Source organism: Terrapene carolina, unplaced genomic scaffold, assembly GCF_002925995.2.
Source record: "Terrapene carolina triunguis isolate 2854851 unplaced genomic scaffold, T_m_triunguis-2.0 Scaffold113, whole genome shotgun sequence".
NCBI classification, from domain to species: Eukaryota; Metazoa; Chordata; order Testudines; family Emydidae; genus Terrapene; species Terrapene triunguis.
In genome coordinates, this window is record NW_020664464.1 from 5749151 (window position 1) to 5771265 (window position 22115).

Genomic DNA, 22115 nt, shown 5'->3' on the forward strand with positions numbered 1-22115 from the left:
CCCGCCGGGGCTCGCTGCCCTCCCCCCGGGGGCTCCGGCCGCCCTCCCTCCCCCGCAGGTGTGTGTGTGGGGGGGGCGGCCGGAGGCTTTTTTGCCTGGGGCGGCAAAAAAGCCAGAGCCGGTCCTGCTCCCAGTGAAAACATTTCTAATTTCCACCGGTCACATTTTGTACTAAGTAATGTCACGTATACACCCCCTTTCATCCCAAAGGATCCACTGGGGTCATTCATCAGTAGACTGGGACCCAGGAGATGTGGCTTCAATTCCTGGTTCTGCCACAGACTCCCCCTGACTCGTTGGGCAAATCAACTGACCCCTCTAACTTTGTCCAGCCTAGGATTTAAGGGTGCGTTGTTAGAATGTGTAACTAATATGTTCTAAAAGTCTAGCATAGAGAAGGCAGTGTAGACTTTATGTGCTAAATTTGTCAAGTTAAAACCTAGAGGGGATTCTTTTAGGGGAGAGAAAGAGCAGCCGACAGTCATGGCAATCTTTAGTTTCATTGTGGAATGATCTAGCTCTGTCCTGAAGTACACCAGCTTCTCATTTCAAAGGCCTGCAGTCCATTACAGACCATTTGATATAATCAAAACGATGTGGAGAAAGGTTAAAAAAATACCCCATTTATACGATAGCATCTTAGACAGGCCTTAGGTCAGTTATAGTAACAATGTGTGCCTCTGCCTATGGTTTTCCATCAGATGCTGTTGGCATGGTTGGAGAAAAAATAAAGGACTTTCAGAATGATGATAAATAATGTGCACACATGTGCATGCACAGACACACAAAATAATAGAGCTAAAATAAAACATCTTTAATATATTTTAACAGGCTTATAAACACCTAGAAGAGACTCTCTTTCCTGTGCCAATAATTATATAGTATAACAGCAGCTGCAGTTGTACAGCCATAAGATTCTTAGAGAATACAGCCATTTTGTGGATGGCAGTATTCACAAAACATTCCATTTGGTTGGATAATAAATAATAATCAGAGCCAACAATTTGTAAAACTAACAAGCCCCTGACAAACCAATTAAAAAAAAAACAGCTGAAGGAAATATTCTGTTTTCAATGAAAGCATGTACAGGGCACATACATTAATTCTTGGTGCCAAATGAAAAATTATAGAAACTGAATACCAGAATTAACTTGTCATTTTAACACTGGAACTTAATTATTTTTAATTGTATAGCAGCATTGGGGGCGGGGGTGGGGAAGGATGATAAGTTTATTAAAATGCTGAAGTGTGCCAAAGCAAAGTAAGATTTGTCTTGCCCACACCTTCCAGAAACAAATGCCCAGACATAAAAATACAAACTGCTGCTTACCGTCAGTGTTTGGTCATCCTTGTCCCCAGCATTAGGTGGCTGCATGCATGGGGGGAAAAAAAGAAATGTCACATGGTGCATGCATACATTTTCAGAGAAGAACATCAAACAATTGAAGAGACAGCTAAACAGCAAGTACTTGTGTACTGAGTGACATAGATTCTATGGGCTAGAATGTGATTTCACAGCTCTGGAACTATGTGATGTTAAAGACCTTAAATATTCTGTAGGTACTAGGTAATAGTGGATTCTTTTGAAAAGTTCAAGCTGAAATGCTCCTGAAACCTCTTATCTTTGCCTCTGATATGTCACTGAATTTCAGGGTCTCAATTATAGCCAATGGGCTAAATCTTGAAGTCCTCATTTTTTATACAGTCTTTAGTGAGGCAAACTCACATTGGCTTTGATGGGAGTTTGCCTGAATGTTGAGTGTAGTAAACTCAGTAAGATCATCAAGGTTGGACCATTATTGATAATGATTCCAAATGATGATCTTGATATCTTAAAAAAAGAAGTTATGAGTCATTATATAAGCTTATTTTTTTAAACACCCATCTTAATGGGACTCAGCAAAATGCCATGTAGCCCTAATTGACAGGATCAAACAGTTAAGAGCAGACAACATGGCAGCAGAGTATTGCCCTCCCATGTACAAGAATCAGGCTCTGGGGTGAATTTTGAAAACATTGCAAACTACAAAATAGGTGACTTGTGTCTCACAGATATTCTTTCACTCTTCTGAGCACAATAATGGCAAGACAATGACATTTATAGGATGAAAAACTGGGGAAGACTTTGGGTTTCTCTGCAAACAAGTCGAAGTAGCGATCCCTAACCAATATTATATGCCTGGGTTGTTGTGATGAACAAAAGATGTATTAGTGATGGTAGCCTGGATGTTTTGTGGCACCACAGAACTATGTTTCTATAAATATTTTTGGGAGGATTGTGATAATGGACAATAAACAGAGTCATAATGTTTTCTTAAATATGCTGAAGCCCACAATACAGTGTTAATTCACCAGAAAATACACACAAAAGCACCAGTGAACTATGATTAATAAAACCTTGCATACTCTACCTGTGTTACAGTCAACCTCATGTGATTATGCCCCTTCCCTCAAAAAGCAGTGTTGTAAACCATTTCCTCCATACTAAGCTTTCTTTCTTTCTATCAAACAGCTCAACAAATGGTGCTGTATTCTACAGCATAATCCCTAGGGGGAATTATCCAGTGCAATGAGCGTAGCTTTTTGACACACATCGAGATTAACTGTTAACACGCCTTTTCAGTTAGCGAATTTAACCTTGGGGGTTAAGTAGAAGAGAAATAATTATGAGCAAATACTGATACTGAAGCAGTTCATTTTTGTTCCACAGTGAGCAGAGGAAGCACAGGACTTAATTCTTTATGTCCAAAATGTCCCCAGCTGAGAACATCAATTTGAAGAAATGATTATGTGAGAAAAGACTATCTTTTGGTCTGTAATGGATTCCCCCCTATCTCTCAAGCCAGGCTGACTCAGTGCAAACAACAACTGGGAAATAGCACCTGGGGAGAGAGCTTTTATTAGAACTTAAAAAAAAAGATAAGAAAAGAAAATTTCTGCAGTAAAAGGTCAACAAAATATGCTCATTTATCCTTAGACAGTATTTTGATGAGTATTGTTTAATAATGGTGTGTACATATATGTATACATATATAAATTCTATAAATATATATGTACACATATATTAGTCACATATACTTTCAGGGGTTGTTATTGTATTATTCCTTCCCCACAAATCTGATCTGTGTTCATACGGGGGAAAATGCACTCTAAGGTGAAATTTTCACCTAAACAGGGATCAGCCCAAGACCACTTAAATAGCTCTTAAGCCCCCAAAATAGTCTCATTGAGTTCAGTGGGTCTAACCATGTGAGTCAAGTTACTCTTATGTGTAAGTGTTTGAAAGACTGGGTCCTTAATATGGATGATAAAAATGATCAACAAAGGCTTTTGTATTTGAGGAGATATGTGGTCCAGTCCATATCTTGCATTTTGAAAAAAGATCCAACCAAGGATGAGAAAATATTACTGAGTTTTAGCCACTTATTGGACATGATCTTGCAAGGTGCAGAGCACCCTCAACTCCCATTAAAGTCAATAAGAGCTGAGAGTGATCAGTACGTCTCAGAAGCACCTACCACTTTGTAGGATCAATACATAATCCTATCCAACACCCCTTCAAATCAGTGGAAAGACTGCCAATGGCTTTAATGGGAGCTGGATCACGTCAGGTAGGTATATTAAGATAAACAACTACCTTGCTTAAAAGAAAATTTATAGCCTGTACATTTTAATTTGTACAAGATAATCATTGAAGTAAACAGAAATACTGGATTTTGGCAATACATATTCCATTTATATTTTTAAAAAAGATTTCAGTAGGATGGAAATACACTTCTGAAATGACAAAGGTATTCTCTCTTTCTACTACTGCAATATGAAATATAAAACTGTTAAATGGATATTTTTTCAAATGTGGTAAATAATATATTTGTTCCTGTGCTGAAACCTTGTATATCAAGTTGCATTGCAGAAGAAATATTCATGACAAAAATATAAATAGACGTTTAGGAAGAAGATGCTCACACAAACATTAACAGCAGAAATGCAAACAGTGGGCCCACATTTGAGTTACTGAACACCATCAGTTTCCATGGACTTCAGTGGTAGGTAGGACATTTCACATCTTGCAGGATTGGATCCAGTGTCTCTAAGCCTTGTACAACCGAGCATACTTTTTGGACCTGATCCTGCAAATACTTATACACATGACTAACTTTATTCACATCAGTGCTTCCACAGAGCTCAGATATTTTTGTTAATTATTTTAAAACCTCTTAATCTATTTTATATTAATTATAAACTCTTTAATACTGCAGTGCAAGCACAATTAGTTCAAATTGATGACTGACATGAATAAAGCTTTTTATAAACTCCAAATGATATCAAACAGGCTATCTGTATTTGTGTTGTACAGCATATGAGCCAAAAAACATAAATCTAATGGAAAACGATTACACCAATATAATATTTCTGTTTGAAAAAATATTTTTGAATTGACTACTAGTGTTAATGTTAAAGAGACACTGTCAACTAAAAATCACATATTGCATAGAAGCAAATTTTATTATTTGTTATAATAATGTCTTAAAATCAAATATATTTGTCACTACTTATGCCCTATTTTTACCTTTTTGTTTTTTGTGTTTTTTTTTAGTTTGGACAATGAAAAATCAGCTAATCCCATTTTTCTTTTGTTTCCAGCCAGTTTCACATTCAGGTTCTCAGTGCTGCAGCATTTGGATTTTGAAAACTTCAGGAGAATATTTACATTCAAAAATATTGTTTTCATTGGATTATCCTAATTGGAGAAGCCTATTTTTATTAGTCTTAGGTTTTATAAAGCTTACGTATTTAATATAAAATTTAAAATTTGGCCCAAATTTAAATCGATTATGTCCCTTTAAACCAACTCTGAATACAGTTTTTTGTACATAGCTACAATGATATTAATCTTTTCTTTAGAAAACAAACGTTCTGTACAGGAATGTGTGCGCTTTTATCAGGACAATCACCACATATTAGCTCCTTTTTAAACTGCTATTTCCATCCTTTTGTTTTGACTTTTTAATTTCTGCATTGCAGATAGTTCTAGAACAGATACTAGGAGATGAGCACCATACTCTTTGTAATTTCACATCATAATTAACTTACAGCTGTTGATAGTTTTTATAGTATTGCAAAATACATACAATTGCATTGTGATATAGTATCCAGTGGACCATACCTTATTGTGCTTACACAATAGTATTCTTCTATCTTCATATCCATATGATCGTTAAATCTGCAAGGTTTTTCATACCTGACCTTAGAGCCCCGAGCATTTATTTCAGGAACAATCCCATATCTTTCCTGCTTGCTATTAAGGCTGGAACATTGGAAGCCCTCCAATACCTATCCCTATGTCTACACTACCACTTATGTTGGTATAATTTATGTTGCTCAGGGGTGTGAATAATCCACCCCCCGAGCGACATACATTACACCAACAGAAGCGCCAGCATGGACAGTGCCTTGTTGGTGGGAGAGCTTCTGACCTAGCTACTGCCACTCATTGGGGGTGGATTAATTAAGTCAATGGGAGAGCTCTCTCCAGTCGGCTTAGAGTGGCTACATATTTCATAGATAAAGCTTTATATCCATTTTTCAATTTTTTTGGTTTAGCCTCTTACTTTAAAAACATCTAAACAAATACCCTTACATGATGGTACCATAAATACCTTCACCATCTGGTATAACACTGTTTGACAAAAATCTGATAGTGATCCATGTAGATATTAAATCTGATACTCAGTGGGAACAGCCTGTCCAGAATGCCAAACTGACTGAGATTATCCATCACCTCTCTCCCTGAAACGCCAACGTCCAAGGAACTGACTCAAATTACATAAACTGTTAGCAAATACTTTTCAACAGAGGAACAAGGGAAGGGGAAGAGCAAAAGCATAGCCTTACTTCCACCTGCCCTTACTCACCTCCTTCTCATGCATTATGGTTAACCAGAACCTGTCTATAACTGTGACATAGTTTAGTTAGACCCAAAATTGACATTAAAGTCCATGTAATTCTTTTTTTAAAATAATTTTGATTGTTCCTAACTACAAATAATAAAAATATAAATAATGATTTATTGTACTTTCCCTCTAAGAAAAAACAATGTCCATACACGAGTAACATACTGGCTGGAAATCTGTGCAGTGAACAATCTGTGTAATCCACAGATGGCATTGTTCCTCTCAGAAAATATTTTTCCCAAAGAATGGGCCAAATTTTGAAGAATTCTCACCAAACAGCTACATATTCTTGCAGGACTAATGAACCCTCATGAGGATTCTCCCAAAAGCTTAGTGCCCAGGCCTGATGATCAGTATTCTCATAGTTCTCTTTGGTCTAGTAGTTGAGCTGTCAGGGTGAACATCTATCTCTATATTATCAATCTATGCATTTAAACCACACTAAACATCGTCCTATCTGGACACCACCACCCTCCAGATCTCCATCATTTGTGGGGATCATTTCCAGGAGTGGGGAGAGAAGATGATGCGGAAGAAGGATGGAGAGCTAGGAAGACAGTAGCTCACTGTTGAACTAGTCGCTCCTGCCACCAACATGCCCACACGATAGCTTGGTGCAAAGTTAATGCACAGTGGATCAGCAAGGAACGTATATGAGTTCCCAACCTACTCATTCAGTGAGGCCTTCTCTAAAGAGGTGTTTGGGGTGCAACAACAGTTGGCAAGGCCATGGAAATAAGGGAAGAGCCAAACTGCCATGGGGTGAGGTGGTGGAAGACAGTTAAAGGGCACAACACCTCCATACGGATTTCTCTGGCTTCCAGTGAGTCTTGGGGAAGCTTCAAGTTTTGGGACCTGAACCCTCTGCCACTCCAGAGAGAAGGGATGGCTCTGGCTTCTAACAGATCTCAGAGAATCTTCAATTGCTATCCCTTCCAGAAGAATGGTAAGTAAATCCATGAGTGAGTTTCTTCTCCCATACACAGGAATAACGAACCCATAAGTAGTAAATGGGGCTGCTCCTGCTTCCCTTGAAATCTGTGGGAGTCCTTGCATTGACTTCAGTGGGAGCTGGATTGGGCCCAAAATTTGTACAGAGTTTTGAACATAAGTGCAAAAAATCACCATCATCAATAAAAGACACCTGGGAACTTCAATTCTTTATCAGATGATATCTTTCCAATTCACTCCAAAATCAAAATCAAGTATGCATCTGGATTTGGTTTAATTTTTTTAGGAATATATGCTTAATGAACTGTGACAATTAGACAATTGTACAGTCCCACTCTTCGTCCCAAACACAAACTAATTACAAATCAGATTAGGCATTCAATTCAGTTCGTTCAGCACCAGGTTATGGTATCAAACAGTGAAAGACAGAAGTGTAATTGGCTTTCAACATCCTGTTTAAAGTTTGGACACAAAAATTGTAAACAGCTTTCCAGTAGTGGCCTCACCAATTAAAAGGTAATGATCAAATCCCTGCTCCTATTTGATGGCCAAGGATAGGCTAGTTTTTATGAGCTGTCAGGCTGTGATTCAGCTCTTTAGGTGAAAGGATATTATACAAGTTTGACATGTCTTTTCTTTTATCTTAAATATTTTTCAAAACATTATAATAAATTAAAAGAGATTAATGATTGACTGGATGAGCCATCACTGGAAGTAAGGAAAGTACATTATGTGCATTGACTGGTAGAGTATAGTGCATTACAAACTGTATTTAAACTCTGTAATCTGGTTTCTCTGATTATTTTTCTGATATAGAATGTGGGGCCAAGTTAGGGGCTTTACAAAGAAGTTGTCCCAGGTATATTTTATAGGTACATATATTTTTATGGATGTCTTCTTGCATTGCTTTTCATAAGTAGCATATGGCTCATTGCAATTATACAGGTATCAGTAAGTCACTGTTTGTCGGCTCTGAAGAAAATTATAAAAGGCAGTTATTTTAGGATGGAAGGTACCCAAACGTCCTTTAGGCTCCCTTAGACATACTCACTTATTTAGACTCCTTCAGACTTACAGACCACATTCACAGGTGTTCTGTAATTGTGGGTGGGTATCTTCTCAATGATCCTCACATACCCACTCTTCTAATGCCAAAGGGAGTCTAAGTGAGTGTAGTTTACATGCCAAAAAGCTGGAAGGTGTAATTTATAATGATCCTAACCTACTTTAACTTAAACCTTCTGCTGAATGCTCAGGCTGAAATCCTGGCCCCACTGAAGTCAATGGAAGATTTGCCACCCTCAATACGTAAATTACATAGGATTTCACTCTCAGTATGTAAATTACACTTCCTTAGACTGTTACTCTCAGTCTAAGGGAATTAGGTAACTGAGAAGGAGTGTGAGTATGAGGTGTTCTTTCTTACATATCATCCGGTCTAAATTAAACATCACCTGAATGTGGCCTGTTAGAATCCAAAGCAAATCCAAAGCAAATTAAGAAAAGAGCTGGAGAAGCTAAAGCTCCCCTTTTTACAGGAGGGCTTCTCAAGGGAGAAAACATCTTTACTCTATGAATTAATACATTAAGTTTCACAAGGGCTGTTTCCTGAATTTAGTTGAGCTTACAAGCCTGCTTTATTCACGCCCATCAAGAAATTTCTGAAGCGAATCCTGACCCTGAACAAATATTGAGACAAATTTTCAAATTTGGGTGCATAATTGCATCTGCAAAATGTGTGTACATTTCTGTTTTGTCAGAAGTCTCAGCTCTATGCATATCTAAAGGGTTTTATGCCTTCAAATCAGGTATTTTCTAAATACCAGTTTGTTCATGCAATTACCCAGTGTGTGTGCACAAATTGAATCTTATCATAGATATATTAAGGAATTGCATCTTTGTTAATTTGAGAATGACAAATAAGTGGCTTAAAGATAAATCAGCTGTTAAATCACATTCTAGTCTGAGGCCAGTTGCTTTAGATCCAAATTTTGAGACATTTACTCATGTGAAATAGTACCTTACTCCCCCAGTCGGTCAATGGGACCACTCCTGGAGTAAGTACCTACTGAACAGGAGTAAGAGTTTAAATCTGGCCCACTTGTCTTAACTGCTCTGAACTTACTAAAAATCAGGTATCCTTGATATTTGGTTTAGGAGAGCAATGTAATAGCACAATAATAAAGGCCCTGTGATTATTTAATTACCATAATGCCAATCATAATCATGTAGTTTCAAGATGTCATTTTAATCTTAATGTTAAGACTTGTCATTGAAAGGTTTGTCTCTTTTTCCCCTTTAATTGCAATCTAATATTTTTAAAGACATTGTTTCAATTGTTATTTAAGTCAATGTCATTTTTGGCAGTTTATAAGAAGGGGAAAAGGAGGGGATTTTTCAAAAATGGGAGACTAAACTTAAGCTCTTATACTGACACTTAGATATGTACCTACCAAATTAGCTGCCTACGAGTGTCAGATTAAGTGCATAAATATAAATCTGTACTGGCTAGCTTCAGGTACCCAGATGTGAAAACTAGGCTCATTACTTTTAAAGCATGTTTAATTAATATGCTGCTATTGTATTCATAATATGACAGGTTAAAAATACATTGGAAGAATGTTATTTGAGTGCTTGACTTGTCAACCTAAAAGTTAGGAAATGCCAGAATTAAGGTTCCCTGTGTAACCTTAATTTGGTCCCCTTGTGTTTTAATTACATGATCACATACTGTTTTTTCCATAGGACCCTTATCTCATTCAATGTACAGGATGGATGGTGCTCCGGGTGCAAGGCAGCTGTTCAATATTTCTTATTACTCCCATAATTTAATGTGTGGCCCTTGGCCTTACTTACTCACATGATCCAAAACTTGCAATTAATATGGAATTATTAATTTCCTCATGCTCTTTTCTATGGCACTCATCTCCATAGTATCCAAGTGTTTCATAAACATTCATGAATTTATCTTCACAACTCCCATGCAAAATGAGAGAGGAGTACTATCCCCATTTTACAGGCAGAGTGACTGAGGCAAGAGGACACAGTAACTTCACTAATCCAATTTACAGCATCAGTAGCAGAGCCAGCATTACAACTCAGAACTCCTGATTTCCAAACCTGTGTTCATGCTGCCCAACTGCCAGAGCGGCTGAGCATCCCCAGCTCCCACTGACTTCAGTTGCAGTTGTCTCAGGTTGCGTACTCAGAAAGTGAGGAACATTCATTTAGTGAAGTTTTAGTAAAAAGCTGCAGAGGCCTGGATAGAATCTAATTCTGAGTGTGATTCACTTGCCTCAATCACAAAAGCATGCTTTTTCTTCTCATCTTATTTCTTGCAGAAGTTGGAAGATGTGCAGTGAATGCGACAGGGGTCCTATAGTTGATAGCCTTTGTCACTACACAACCCTCATTCACTCACTGAGCACCATCCATCCTGTGCACTAAATGAAGCAAGGGTCCTGTGAATAAAAATAATATGTGATACTGTCATTAAAGACGGAATCAAAATGTAAATACCCAAGGGAGCGGAATTTAGAAAATGCTGGAATTAAGGTTGCCCAGGAAACCTGAATTTTGAGTGCTTGACTTTTCTGCCTGAGGACCTTTACTTTAATGTAGTTTCTCTCCCTTTTTAATTTCCAGGTATTTCTTTAAAAGGCAGAGCCAAATTCTATTATGAGAAACTGTGACAACATCACCACCATGTACCAGCAACAAGGCTTGAACTATGAACATTCTGCACAGGTTTTACATGTTAAGCTAAGAGACAAACTACATTAGCTGGAGAAAACTGTTACCTTGTGTGAACCAGGCCACACAAAAGTCAACACAAACTCAGAAACAGGGTTTCATGCACAAGTAACCTTGCTTTTTCAGACGGCATATAGAAGGCCCGAGATATGACATGATCTTTTTGAGAGGCAGTGTTGGCTACCAGGATGGGACTTGGATTCTAGGCTCAGGTTGTGTGGTCTCTCAGTGGAGTGTGAGTCCTTGCTTAATAAGGCTCGGTCTACACTAGTTATGTCGGTATAACTACGTCGCCCAGGATGTGGACATAGTGATGTAGTTATACCAACCTAACCCCCAGCATAGACAGTGCTATGTGGATGGGAAGGCTTCTCCTGTCAACATAGCCACAGCCTCTTGGGGAGGTGAAGTACCTGTGATGACAGGAGATGCTCTCCCATCAATGTAGGTAATGTGCTGTAAGTGGAGACAAGGCCTAAAATTAAGGGGATAGAGTTACTAGCATAAGCTAAAAGTTATAAGTCTGGAACTCATGGTTCCCAGAACAGGGCGCCTTCCCCTAGGCTAAAGGATATTTTAATAGAGGGTAGGTGGCAGCTGGAGGAGGAGGAGGATGCAGACAATCCATTTTGTCTGTGCTCCATCTGGAGTTTGACCTCTGTGTGACATGCTGAAGTGAGACCTCCAGGTGGGTGCACACAAAGAATGTGGATGGTTTTTGGGATGCTTCCAAGCACAAGGTGTACTGTGCCAACCACAGACAGGGGATGGTGATTTTTGAATTTTCATAACCCAACCAAATCTGAATGGATTACCATGAATTTAGCAAGGAGACATTAGAGCTCTTCATAAAAACAATTGCATCAATTGTTATAGTGGAAAATGTTACTCAACCTTAGTACAGGTTAATACTATAATGATTTACATTGATCTATTGATGATATATCTGCACCAGGAGAGACACTGCACTCTAAAGGTGATTCACCCCAAGGGAGGCCAGGCAGCGGTATCACGGTCTTTCTTCCTTCCGGATTTCTGATGTGGGAGGGCAGCTGTAATTTCTGCTGAGGACTCTATAGGAGCCCTATTAGCATACACTGCTGAGGGGATATGCTGAATCAGTGCACTCTCTCTCATGCCCCCTTTCTGGCTGGTACTTTTCACGTCACCTCTTTTCCACTGCTGCATCCTTTCCACCTCACTAAACTTTTTGCCACTGGGGCCCTGAACCTGGATTTCTGCCAGCTTCAACTGGCAGAAACCTAAACTCGATCTGAGTCTGAAAGGAGAAAAATAAAATAAAATATGATTGAAGCATATAAAATAACAAATGAACAGAAAAAGCCAGCTGAGCACTGCTAAAAATTACTGTTTTCCATAATATCAGAACAAAATGGCACTCAAATGAAATTTAAAAGGCAATAACACTTAAAATGGATAAAAGGGGAAAACTTTAATCACACAATATATAATCAGTGGAACTCACTGCCACAGGATATTGGCAAATAGTTTAGTAAGAGTTAAAAGAAAGATTTATCACATTTATACTAAAAAAGGAAAAAATAAAAGTAGCATCTGCCATTACATGACCTAGGATAAAACTTCAAGGATTACCAATAAACATACTTCAAGAAGTACAGTGATCACTCTTTGGGATCAGTAGGAAATTTCCTTCCATTGCATAGCATTACACATTTAGGTACACGATGGGGTTTTAAGCCTTTCCCTGAAAACTCTAACACTGGCTACTGATAGTGACAGGATACTGGACAAGACAGCCCTTTGGTCTCCTTAACTATGAAAATTTCTATGTTCTTATTCTTTCTGTGTTTGGGTTAGCATCTTCTCGACACCACAATGGAGATGGGGACTAATAAACCACAGAATAGCACTCCTCAGAGACTAGGACCTGAAAAGATTCTAAGTGCAAGAGCAAAATGCCCTGGCTGGCACATTTTGTGACTCACCAAACATCAGTCCCAGCTATATTTTGGGACTATCCACCTTCCTGCTACAGATAAGAATTTTCAGTTCTGATATTAAGGCATGTCAGACTATAAAGTCACTGAAATCAAGCCATACAAAATGCTTATACTTTTTTAGTCTGATAGGAAGTTAACCTAATTCTGAAACATTGTGAAAGGAAAATAGGAAGCAGTTTATTTAGTTCATCTAAGTAGAAGCAGTTTATTTAGTTCATCTAAGAACTGGAGCATATTTTCTTACTTTTAAAATATAAACTTAAACATCAAGTTCAAATCTCAACAAAAAAGAATTGCTTACTCTTAATGCTGATTCTCAACCTCAGGCCCAACAATCTGGTTCTTTCTGTGATTGACACCCAATAGCTACTGTCCTTCCATTTCCTCTAAAGATAATTGCCCCCAACTACAGTTTCCTCTCTGGTGACAAATCTCCTACTGTGTTTCCATTGCTTTCTGGCTACATATGTTGGAGGAGACACACCCTAAGGCTTTCATTGTGTTCTGGCCAGGGTGTAACACAATGGCTAACAGAGACAGTAGTGAAAAGAAACAGGATTTGAACTTTACTGAGGAACATGGAGACAAAATATAAGTAGTGTACTACCAAGGAATTTACTAGAGTCGCCAGAGCAAATAGGAAATTCACCAAACACTTCTTGGTTGCATAGATCCAGCTACATCAGCAAACAGAGTTGGCTTTAGTATTTTCTCCAGAACTGGAAAACATTTTGCCACCAAACCCATGCATCCCCACTCAAAAAAATAAAATAAATAAAAGTACAGACTCCCGTTTCACTCTCTCAACCCCTCCCTCTTGACTCTTTCCCACCATGATCACAGCCCACTCTGCACTAATGTGAATCAACACCATAATATCAATTTTTACAAATATGTGAAGTAAACCTGTGCCCTGGAAAATTGGGAATAGCCTAAAATAAACTGGGATTCTAGGCTCACCAGGTGGAGAATTAAATGTGCATTCCAAAGAGGTTTAGAATTTATATTTTTGCACTTTACAAACATTATCTATGTATTTCCCACAACCCCTGTGTGAGATTGGTAAAGTAGTATTAGCCCCAGTTTGCAGAAGTGGAAGCTGAGACATCAGAAATTTATGGCCAACATTATCAAATGTGGGGGTGTAAAATTAAGCACTTAAATCCAGATATCTATCTTTAGGCACCTCGATTTGAAAATTTTGGCCTATGTAACTTGACAAAGGCCACAGATGGAATCAGAGCTGTGATTGGACTCATTCCCTTCGTGTGTGCAATTATGGCTTCTCATGTTTAAGAAAGATGAATTCAAACTGGAACAGATGCAGAGAAAGTCTACTAGGATGATCCGAGGAATGGGAAGACTACTTTATGAGAGGAGACTCAGAGCTTGGCTTGTTTAACCTAACCAAAAGAAGGCTGAGGGGAGATATGATTGCTCTCTATAAATACATCAGAGAGATAAATACCAGGGATGGAGAGGACAAATGGATATAAACTGGCCATCAACAAGTTTAGGCTCAAAATTAGGTGAAGTTTCTAACCATCAGAGGAGTGAAATTCTGGAACAGCCTTCCAAAGGGAGCAGTTTGGGCAAAAAACTTAACTGGCTTCAAGACTGAGTTTGATAAGTTTACGGAGGTGATGGTATGATGGGACAGCCTACATTGACATGTAGCCCATCGGTGACTGCCAATAGCAAAAGTCCCCAATGGCCGAAGATGGAACACTAGATGGGGAGGGCTCTGAGTTACTACAGAGAATTCCTTCCCAGGTATCTGCCTGGTGGGTCTTGCCCACTCAGAATCTAACTGATCACCACATTTGGGGTCAGGAAGGAATTGTTCCCTGGGTCAGATTGGCAGAGACCCTGTGGGGAGGAGAGGTTCGCCTTCCTCTGCAGCATGGGCCATGGGTCACTTGCAGGTTTAAACTAGTGTAAATGGTGAATTCTCTGTAACTTGAAGTCTTTCAACCATGATTTGAGGACTTCAGTAACTCAGTTAGAGGATGGGGTCTATTACAGGAGTGGGTGGCAGAGGTTCTGTGACCTGCAATGTCCAGAAGGTCAGACTAGTCTATGAGTAGTCCACTACGCTATGCCGCATCTCATACTACTGACCCACTGTTCCTTGCAGCCATAGACATAAATGAACCTACTCATATGCAGACAGCTGGCTGATAGGGAGTTTGTTGGTAAGGCCTATCAGTGGTAACATGGGTGACACTGCCTCTTTCTTTTGTAGTAATGCATAACTTGGCTCTGCTAACAACCACCTAACACTAAACCTGTTATGACAGTTTTGGAGGAGAATTACCATTGTGAGTGACAGGAATTAAGCCCCGAGAATGAATTAACATCACTAGTGGTGGTTAAATAGTGCATGGAAAATAGAGAGGTTCTATAGTTCTGAAGGTTTGAGTAATACAGCAGGGAGTAGCAAATAAATACACAAGAACAGTATATTAAGAAGGAAGGTCCTGTGCTTAGGTGCTAGCCTGGGACTTGGGAGACCCATAATGAATTCTCTGCTGCACCAGAGGCTTCCTGTATGACCCTGGATAAGTCTTGTAGAGTGCTCTCTCATACGCTACATTCCTATAGCAAGAAAAATAATGGGGATGGGAAGTGTATAAAAACAAGTCTGAGATCTGAACAGTAGACCAGAACCCACATTGAAATACCTGGGGAGGGCAGTCTATTTAAAAGAAAGAATACTCTTTAATTTGCACTATGAATGAGCAAATACTTTGCAGTTGTTTGAATAATCAAACTCTGACTCCTGCAGCCTTGTTTTAGATGAGTTTGTTATTGGTTCTGATAGCTTCCCAATATTTCAATATAAGTGCCTAGATTTTCTTGTAATGTACCATACTATTGTACCGACAATTATCTGGTCATTCCAGTAAAAAAACAAACCTCTAGTTAGCTAAGAGAAACCTTTTGCCCTTGTTGAATTAATCATGCAAAGAAAATTATAAGATAAGCACTCTGAAATCATAATGCATTATGCAACTTTAATCTGTCTGGAACTATCCCATGAAAAAGTCTTTGGTTTGATAAAAAAAAACAGTACTCCAATTTTTATTAATCAGACATCCAGCTCTCAAATCACCTAGTAAGTATGTAAAAGCAGTCATTGTAAATACATACAGCACAGACTATTCTCTTCACAATCTTCACCTACACTTTGGGAAAATGCAATCTCTATCTAGCTAAATCATCATGAAAAGTGCTACTCTCATGTAAGAGTTTCTGGGGCTCCAATCAAGTTTTGATGAGCATAAGCCACTACCTATTACACAGTGTTTCTAGACACAGAGTTTTTATATTAACCAGAGTTTGTGCTAAGCATGAAACAAGTGTATTTGATTTTTGGAGCAGCACAGTCTATCCATGTGTAAAATAGTCTGTAGCTAATGTGAACAATAAGCAGATTAAACTCCCTCTTGTTTCTGTCCGTTGGCCTCATAAATTTGTTTTATTGATAATTGTATAGGAAATACCTTAGTTTATATATGTTACGCAAACACTGCAAAAATTATAGTTGTGGTGTCTCTGTTTGGACTTCTCAAAAGACCAGGCAACATCTGAAAAGTGCTTTATTGTGGTTATTATTTTTCTTTTAATCAGAGACGGAGCTTATTAAATGGGAAAGAATCACCATGGCTACTGATGACTAATTTGTGTTCATAGTGTCCCCTTTGCATATTTGAACTCTTTTATATCTAGTCATGGAAATCTCCTCTTCATATCACACATATTGAGGATTTCAATTATTTTTCAGAATTCTGGTTAAGGGGAATTATTTATCAAAAGCTACTCTTTCTAGATCACAGAGGCTTAGCAATTAATGACAAAGGTTAGGGAGGTCAGGTAAAATCTGGATTTGAACAAGAATGAAGAAATGAATAAAGAACTGGTTCTTGTTTTGGTAAAGACAAAGCTTAGCTCTGATTCTGACCCTCATACCCATGTAGCCCAATTGAAGTCCAAGGGGCTACACTGGCGCAAAACTAGTATGAGATCAGAATCAGACCCAGAATGTTTAGTGCCATCAGAACTTGGCACTTAAACAATATGAAATACAATTACATCAAAGATCATTTTTATTTTGTAGTATGCATTTTCCTACAAATGTTATTTTTACATCTTCAACGTGCTACAAGCTAATGGGTCAGACACCACTGAAACAGCAGCTAACATGTTGGCAATTCATGGGTCTCAAACTTTCTCCAGATGTTATTGGCCCCTGGTTACACTACAGGTTTCCTAGAGGAAATGCCCAGAGGCACCCTCAGGTGGAGTAGAACTGCCATAGCAGCTCCGAGGTCACCCCTCTTCTATCTCTCGGCACAGAGGCCATTCCAAGGAGAAAGGGGGTATGGTTAGAGTGTGCCAATGATCTGGAAAGCCTCAGGGCTGTCTCTGTCCCTAGGCAGCCTTAGGACCCAGAGATCTTAAAGTGCCTTAAAGCCACATTTGCCCCACCCCCAGGTTCTTGTACCAAATACAGCTCTGCTGGGCTAGAGGATCTAGGCCCAAGTCACTTTCTTTAAAACGATCCAACTAGGCTCAGGATGAGAGTAGGTCAGTTGCTCTAACAGGATCAAACTCTAGAACATTTTTAGAAAAAACAGTTAACGTTATGTCCCATCCATACCAGCCAACTGCATTATCAGTAGCCATTTAAAAACAAAACATGCTTAAGACGGTTTCCTTACACTGAGGAAAATGACTGTAGATTAGCCCTTAGTATCTTTTCCCCCATTGGCTTCCACAGCATTCAGAGTCGCAGAAAAGAAGTTAATAAAGAAAGTACAAAAATCCAAAACTTTAAACTAAAACTACTAACTGGCCCCTTGAAAAAAAGGACAAAACAGACTTAATAATAGACAAAGCCTTTTATCTCTCATTTCCAATCTGATCTCTGTCTAGTGCCTAGTGGAAATATTTCCTCAAAACAAAGGACACACCAGCTGGCACTATTTGGCATCCTTTTTGGCATAGCAGCAAAAAGGTAGAAGACTGAGCAGGCCTGGAGACTGAGTGGGTCTCTCACTAACAGGGCAGAGACATACTGTCTAACAGGACTCTGAGGAAGTTGCTGGCCATGCTGTACCTTTTTTTATAGAAGAATCGATTTCAGTGTCCAGGGCCGTCAATTTCATCAGCAATTTGTCTGTACACAAATATTTTAAACTATCAAAGACACAAACAGCAGAGAGGCTCCTACGGCAGGAGCTCATTACTATAAAACATTTGGCTTCAGAATAAAACCAATTAGTGTGCAATGTTGCAAACATTTAAAAGTAAAAATTACTTTCTTCACTCTCAGAGTCATTATTCTGTTCTGAGGGGATATGACTAGAATTTTCTTAAAAAAAAAAAAAAAAAGTAGCGAGGAGTAAGAAAGCAGAACACCAACACATCAATCTCTCTGACCATAGAGAAACTGAACATTGTATCCACAGAAGCAAAAGCTATCCTCGAATACATCCTTTTATCAAATAAGGGCAGACACTGAGAGATTGGAAATTTAATTTGTCAAAACTTCTCCTTTCTGTCCAAGAAAATGCCATAGTTGTGGACAGAATTCTAAGTATCAGTGGTTAGAATTTGTGGAATGCACTCTAACTTACCCCAAATAGACTTCAGAAACAGGGGGTTGAATTCTGTCATCAAAGGTAGACTTGGAAGCCTTAGCTAACTTCTTGCAACAGTCACTTCACACACAGAGATAATTATGAGAACTGGAACCCCTGTCTTTTCTCTAGGTAAAACTTTGAAACATGAAACATTAATAGAGTCACTCAGCCATGCCATTGTGGACCATGAAAGGAACCCACAGAAACAGGGTCAGACAGAATGAAAACAGTGGAAGAGTCAATAAATGGAATCCTTACATCTGATAAGCAAACTGAAAATACAGGAAACCTGCTGAACAAAAGACAAAGATGACATATCCAAAAGAAACAGTATTGAAGGCAAAACAAAAACTTATATATATTACACATACTCATGAAAACAAAGAGAAAGGGATTCTGCTGAACAAATCCTAGTTATACACAAACTTGTGGAACATAATTTAGCAACAGTCAGATATACAGTACAGACGCATTTACGCGCGAATCCGCTTAACGCGTGGTAGCGCCATACCTCCCAGTGCTACCTGTTTAACACGTGAGACTCGGTAACACGCGGTACAGGAACTTGCTATGTAGCGCTACAGATTTGCTCACTAACTCACTGACATAGAAATCGACAGGAAGTGCGGAGTGGAAACGTGTTGTATGTCTTTACCACTGACGGGGGGAGGGAGAGGAAAGGGGCAGCAACGTTAAAGCGCTGCCGCAGCAAAGGACCCTGCAGCACTTTAAGGTCCCTTCTCCTTTTGCCCCCCTCGGCCGCCGACGGGAAAGGGAGCAGCTGCCCCGGGGCCAGCGATTTAAAAGGGCCCAGGGCTCCGGACGCCGCTACTGCAGCAGCAGCGTCCGGAGCCCTGGGCCCTTTAAATCTTCATGGGAACCCCAGGCGGCGTGGACTAGGCGGCCTGGAAGGGCTGGCTGGGGGATGCTGACTCCTAGCCCTGCCCCTTCCATCCGAGGCTCCGCCCCTTCTGGGGGCCAGAGCCGTCCCCGCCCCATACCAGTAAGTGTCCTGAGTTACTTTCACCCCGTGTAGTAGTAGTAATGTTTTTATTAGATTACACATTTGAATTTATATTCTTGCAAAGCGCCCTTAACAGATAGGCCTGCAGTATTTGGGATGCTGTGAATACGTATGTAATCCTAGATAATTATACATGGGTATATAGATATCGTAAGATATTTCAGCATGGCTCTCTTAACCCGTGGTCCATTAACACGTGGTTGTGACGGCTTGACTCCCGACATCCGCACGTAAACGGGTCTGTACTGTAGTAATTCCACCGATTGAAAGGCATGAGATGCACTGTCCTAGGGTTGGGGGTTCCATGACCACCGCTCCCAAGAGGAGGAGGAGGGTAGTGGTGGTCGGGGACTCCCTCCTCAGGGGGACTGAGTCATCTATCTGCCGCCCCGACCGAGAAAACCGAGAGGTCTGCTGCTTGCCAGGAGCTAGGATTCACGATGTGACGGAGAGACTGCCGAGACTCATCAAGCCCTCGGATCGCTACCTCTTTCTGCTTCTCCACGTGGGCACCAATGATACTGCCAAGAATGACCTTGAGCGGATCACTGCAGACTACGTGGCTCTGGGAAGAAGGATAAAGGAGTTTGAGGCGCAAGTGGTGTTCTCGTCCATCCTCCCTGTGCAGGGAAAAGGCCTGGGTAGAGACCGTCGAATTGTGGAAGTCAACGAATGGCTACGCAGGTAGTGTCGGAGAGAAGGCTTTGGATTCTTCGACAATGGGATGGTGTTCCAAGAAGGAGGAGTGCTAGGCAGAGATGGGCTCCACCTAACGAAGAGAGGGAAGAACATCTTCGCAAGCAGGCTGGCTAACCTAGTGAGGAGGGCTTTAAACTAGGTTCACCGGGGGAAGGAGACCAAAGCCCTGAGGTAAGTGGAGAAATGGGATACCGGGAGGAAGCACGAGCAGCAGAGTGCAAGAGGGGAGGACCCCTGTCTCAGACTGAGAAAGCGGGACAACCAGCGAGTTATCTAAAGTGCCTATGCACAAATGCAAGAAGCCTGGGAAACAAGCAGGGAGAACTGGAAGTCCTGGCACAGTCAAGGAACTATGATGTCATTGGAATAACAGAGACTTGGTGGGATAACTCACATGACTGGAGTACTGTCATGGATGGATATAAACTGTTCCGGAAGGACAGGCAGGGCAGAAAAGGTGGGGGAGTTGCATTGTATGTAAGAGAGGAGTATGACTGCTCAGAGCTCCGGTATGAAACTGCAGAAAAACCTGAGTGTCTCTGGATTAAGTTTAGAAGTGTGAGCAACAAGGGTGATGTTGTGGTGGGAGTCTGCTATAGACCACCAGACCAGGAGGATGAGGTGGACGAGGCTTTCTTCCGGCAACTAGCAGAAGTTACTAGATCGCAGGCCCTGGTTCTCATGGGAGACTTTAATCACCCTGATATCTGCTGGGAGAGCAATACAGCGGTGCACAGACAATCCAGGAAGTTTTTGGAAAGTGTAGGGGACAATTTCCTGGTGCAAGTGCTGGAGGAACCAACTAGGGGCAGAGCTCTTCTAGACCTGCTGCTCACAAACTGGGAAGAATTAGTAGGGGAAGCAAAAGTGGATGGGAACCTGGGAGGCAATGGCCATGAGATGGTCGAGTTCAGGATCCTGACACAAGGAAGAAAGGAGAGCAGCAGAATATGGACCCTGGACTTCAGAAAAGCAGACTTTGACTCCCTCAGGGAACTGATGGGCAGGATCCCCTGGGAGAATAACATGAGGGGGAAAGGAGTCCAGGAGAACTGGCTGTATTTTAAAGAATCCTTATTGAGGTTGCAGGAAAAAAAATCCCAATGTGTAGAAAGAACAGTAAACATGGCAGGCGACCAGCTTGGCTTAACAGTGAAATCCTTGCTGACCTTAAACGCAAAAAAGAAGCTTACAAGAAGTGGAAGATTGGACAAATGACCAGGGAGGAGTATAAAAATATTGCTCAGGCATGCAGGAGTGAAATCAGGAAGGCCAAATCACACTTGGAGTTGCAGCTAGCAAGAGATGTTAAGAATAACAAGAATGGTTTCTTCAGGAATGTTAGCAACAAGAAGAAAGTCAAGGAAAGTGTGGGCCCCTTACTGAATGAGGGAGGCAACCTAGTAACAGAGGATGTGGAAAAAGCTAATGTATTCAATGATTTTTTTGCCTCTGTCTTCACGAACAAGGTCAGCTCCCAGACTGCTGCACTGGGCAGCACAGTATGGGGAGAAGGTGACCAGCTCTCTGTGGAGAAAGAAGTGGTTCGGGACTATTTAGAAAAACTAAACGAGCACAAGTCCATGGGGCCGGATGCGCTGCATCCAAGGGTGCTAAAGGAGTTGGCAGATGTGATTGCAGAGCCATTGGCCATTATCTTTGAAAACTCATGGCGATCGGGGGAGGTCCCGGATGACTGGAAAAAGGCTAATGTAGTGCCCATCTTTAAAAAAGGGAAGAAGGAGGATCCAGGGAACTACAGGCCAGTCAGCCTCACCTCAGTCCCTGGAAAAATCATGGAGCAGGTCCTCAAGGAATCAATTCTGAAGCACTTAGAGGAGAGAAAAGTGATCAGGAACAGTCAGCATGGATTCACCAAGGGCAAGTCATGCCTGACTAACCTAATTGCCTTCTATGAGGAGATAACTGGGTCTGTGGATGAGGGGAAAGCAGTGGATATATTATTCCTTGACTTTAGCAAAGCTTTTGATACAGTCTCCCACAATATTCTTGCCAGCAAGTTAAAGAAGTATGGGCTGGATGAATGGACTATAAGGTGGATAGAAAGCTGGCTAGATCGTCGGGCTCAACGGGTAGTGATCAA

The 22115-nt window shown here is 40.5% G+C and overlaps 1 protein-coding gene across 1 annotated transcript in view; it reads right to left on the reverse strand.

Moving 5' to 3' along the window:
- The window catches only part of SLC24A2 (solute carrier family 24 member 2), a 165074-nt gene that overhangs the window by 77697 nt on the left and 65262 nt on the right, over positions 1 to 22115 (reverse strand). The window contains exon 6 of the mRNA XM_026652431.1: positions 4065 to 4088. Within this exon, the coding sequence (XP_026508216.1) occupies positions 4065 to 4088 (24 nt within the window). The remainder of the gene's footprint in view (positions 1 to 4064; positions 4089 to 22115) is intronic.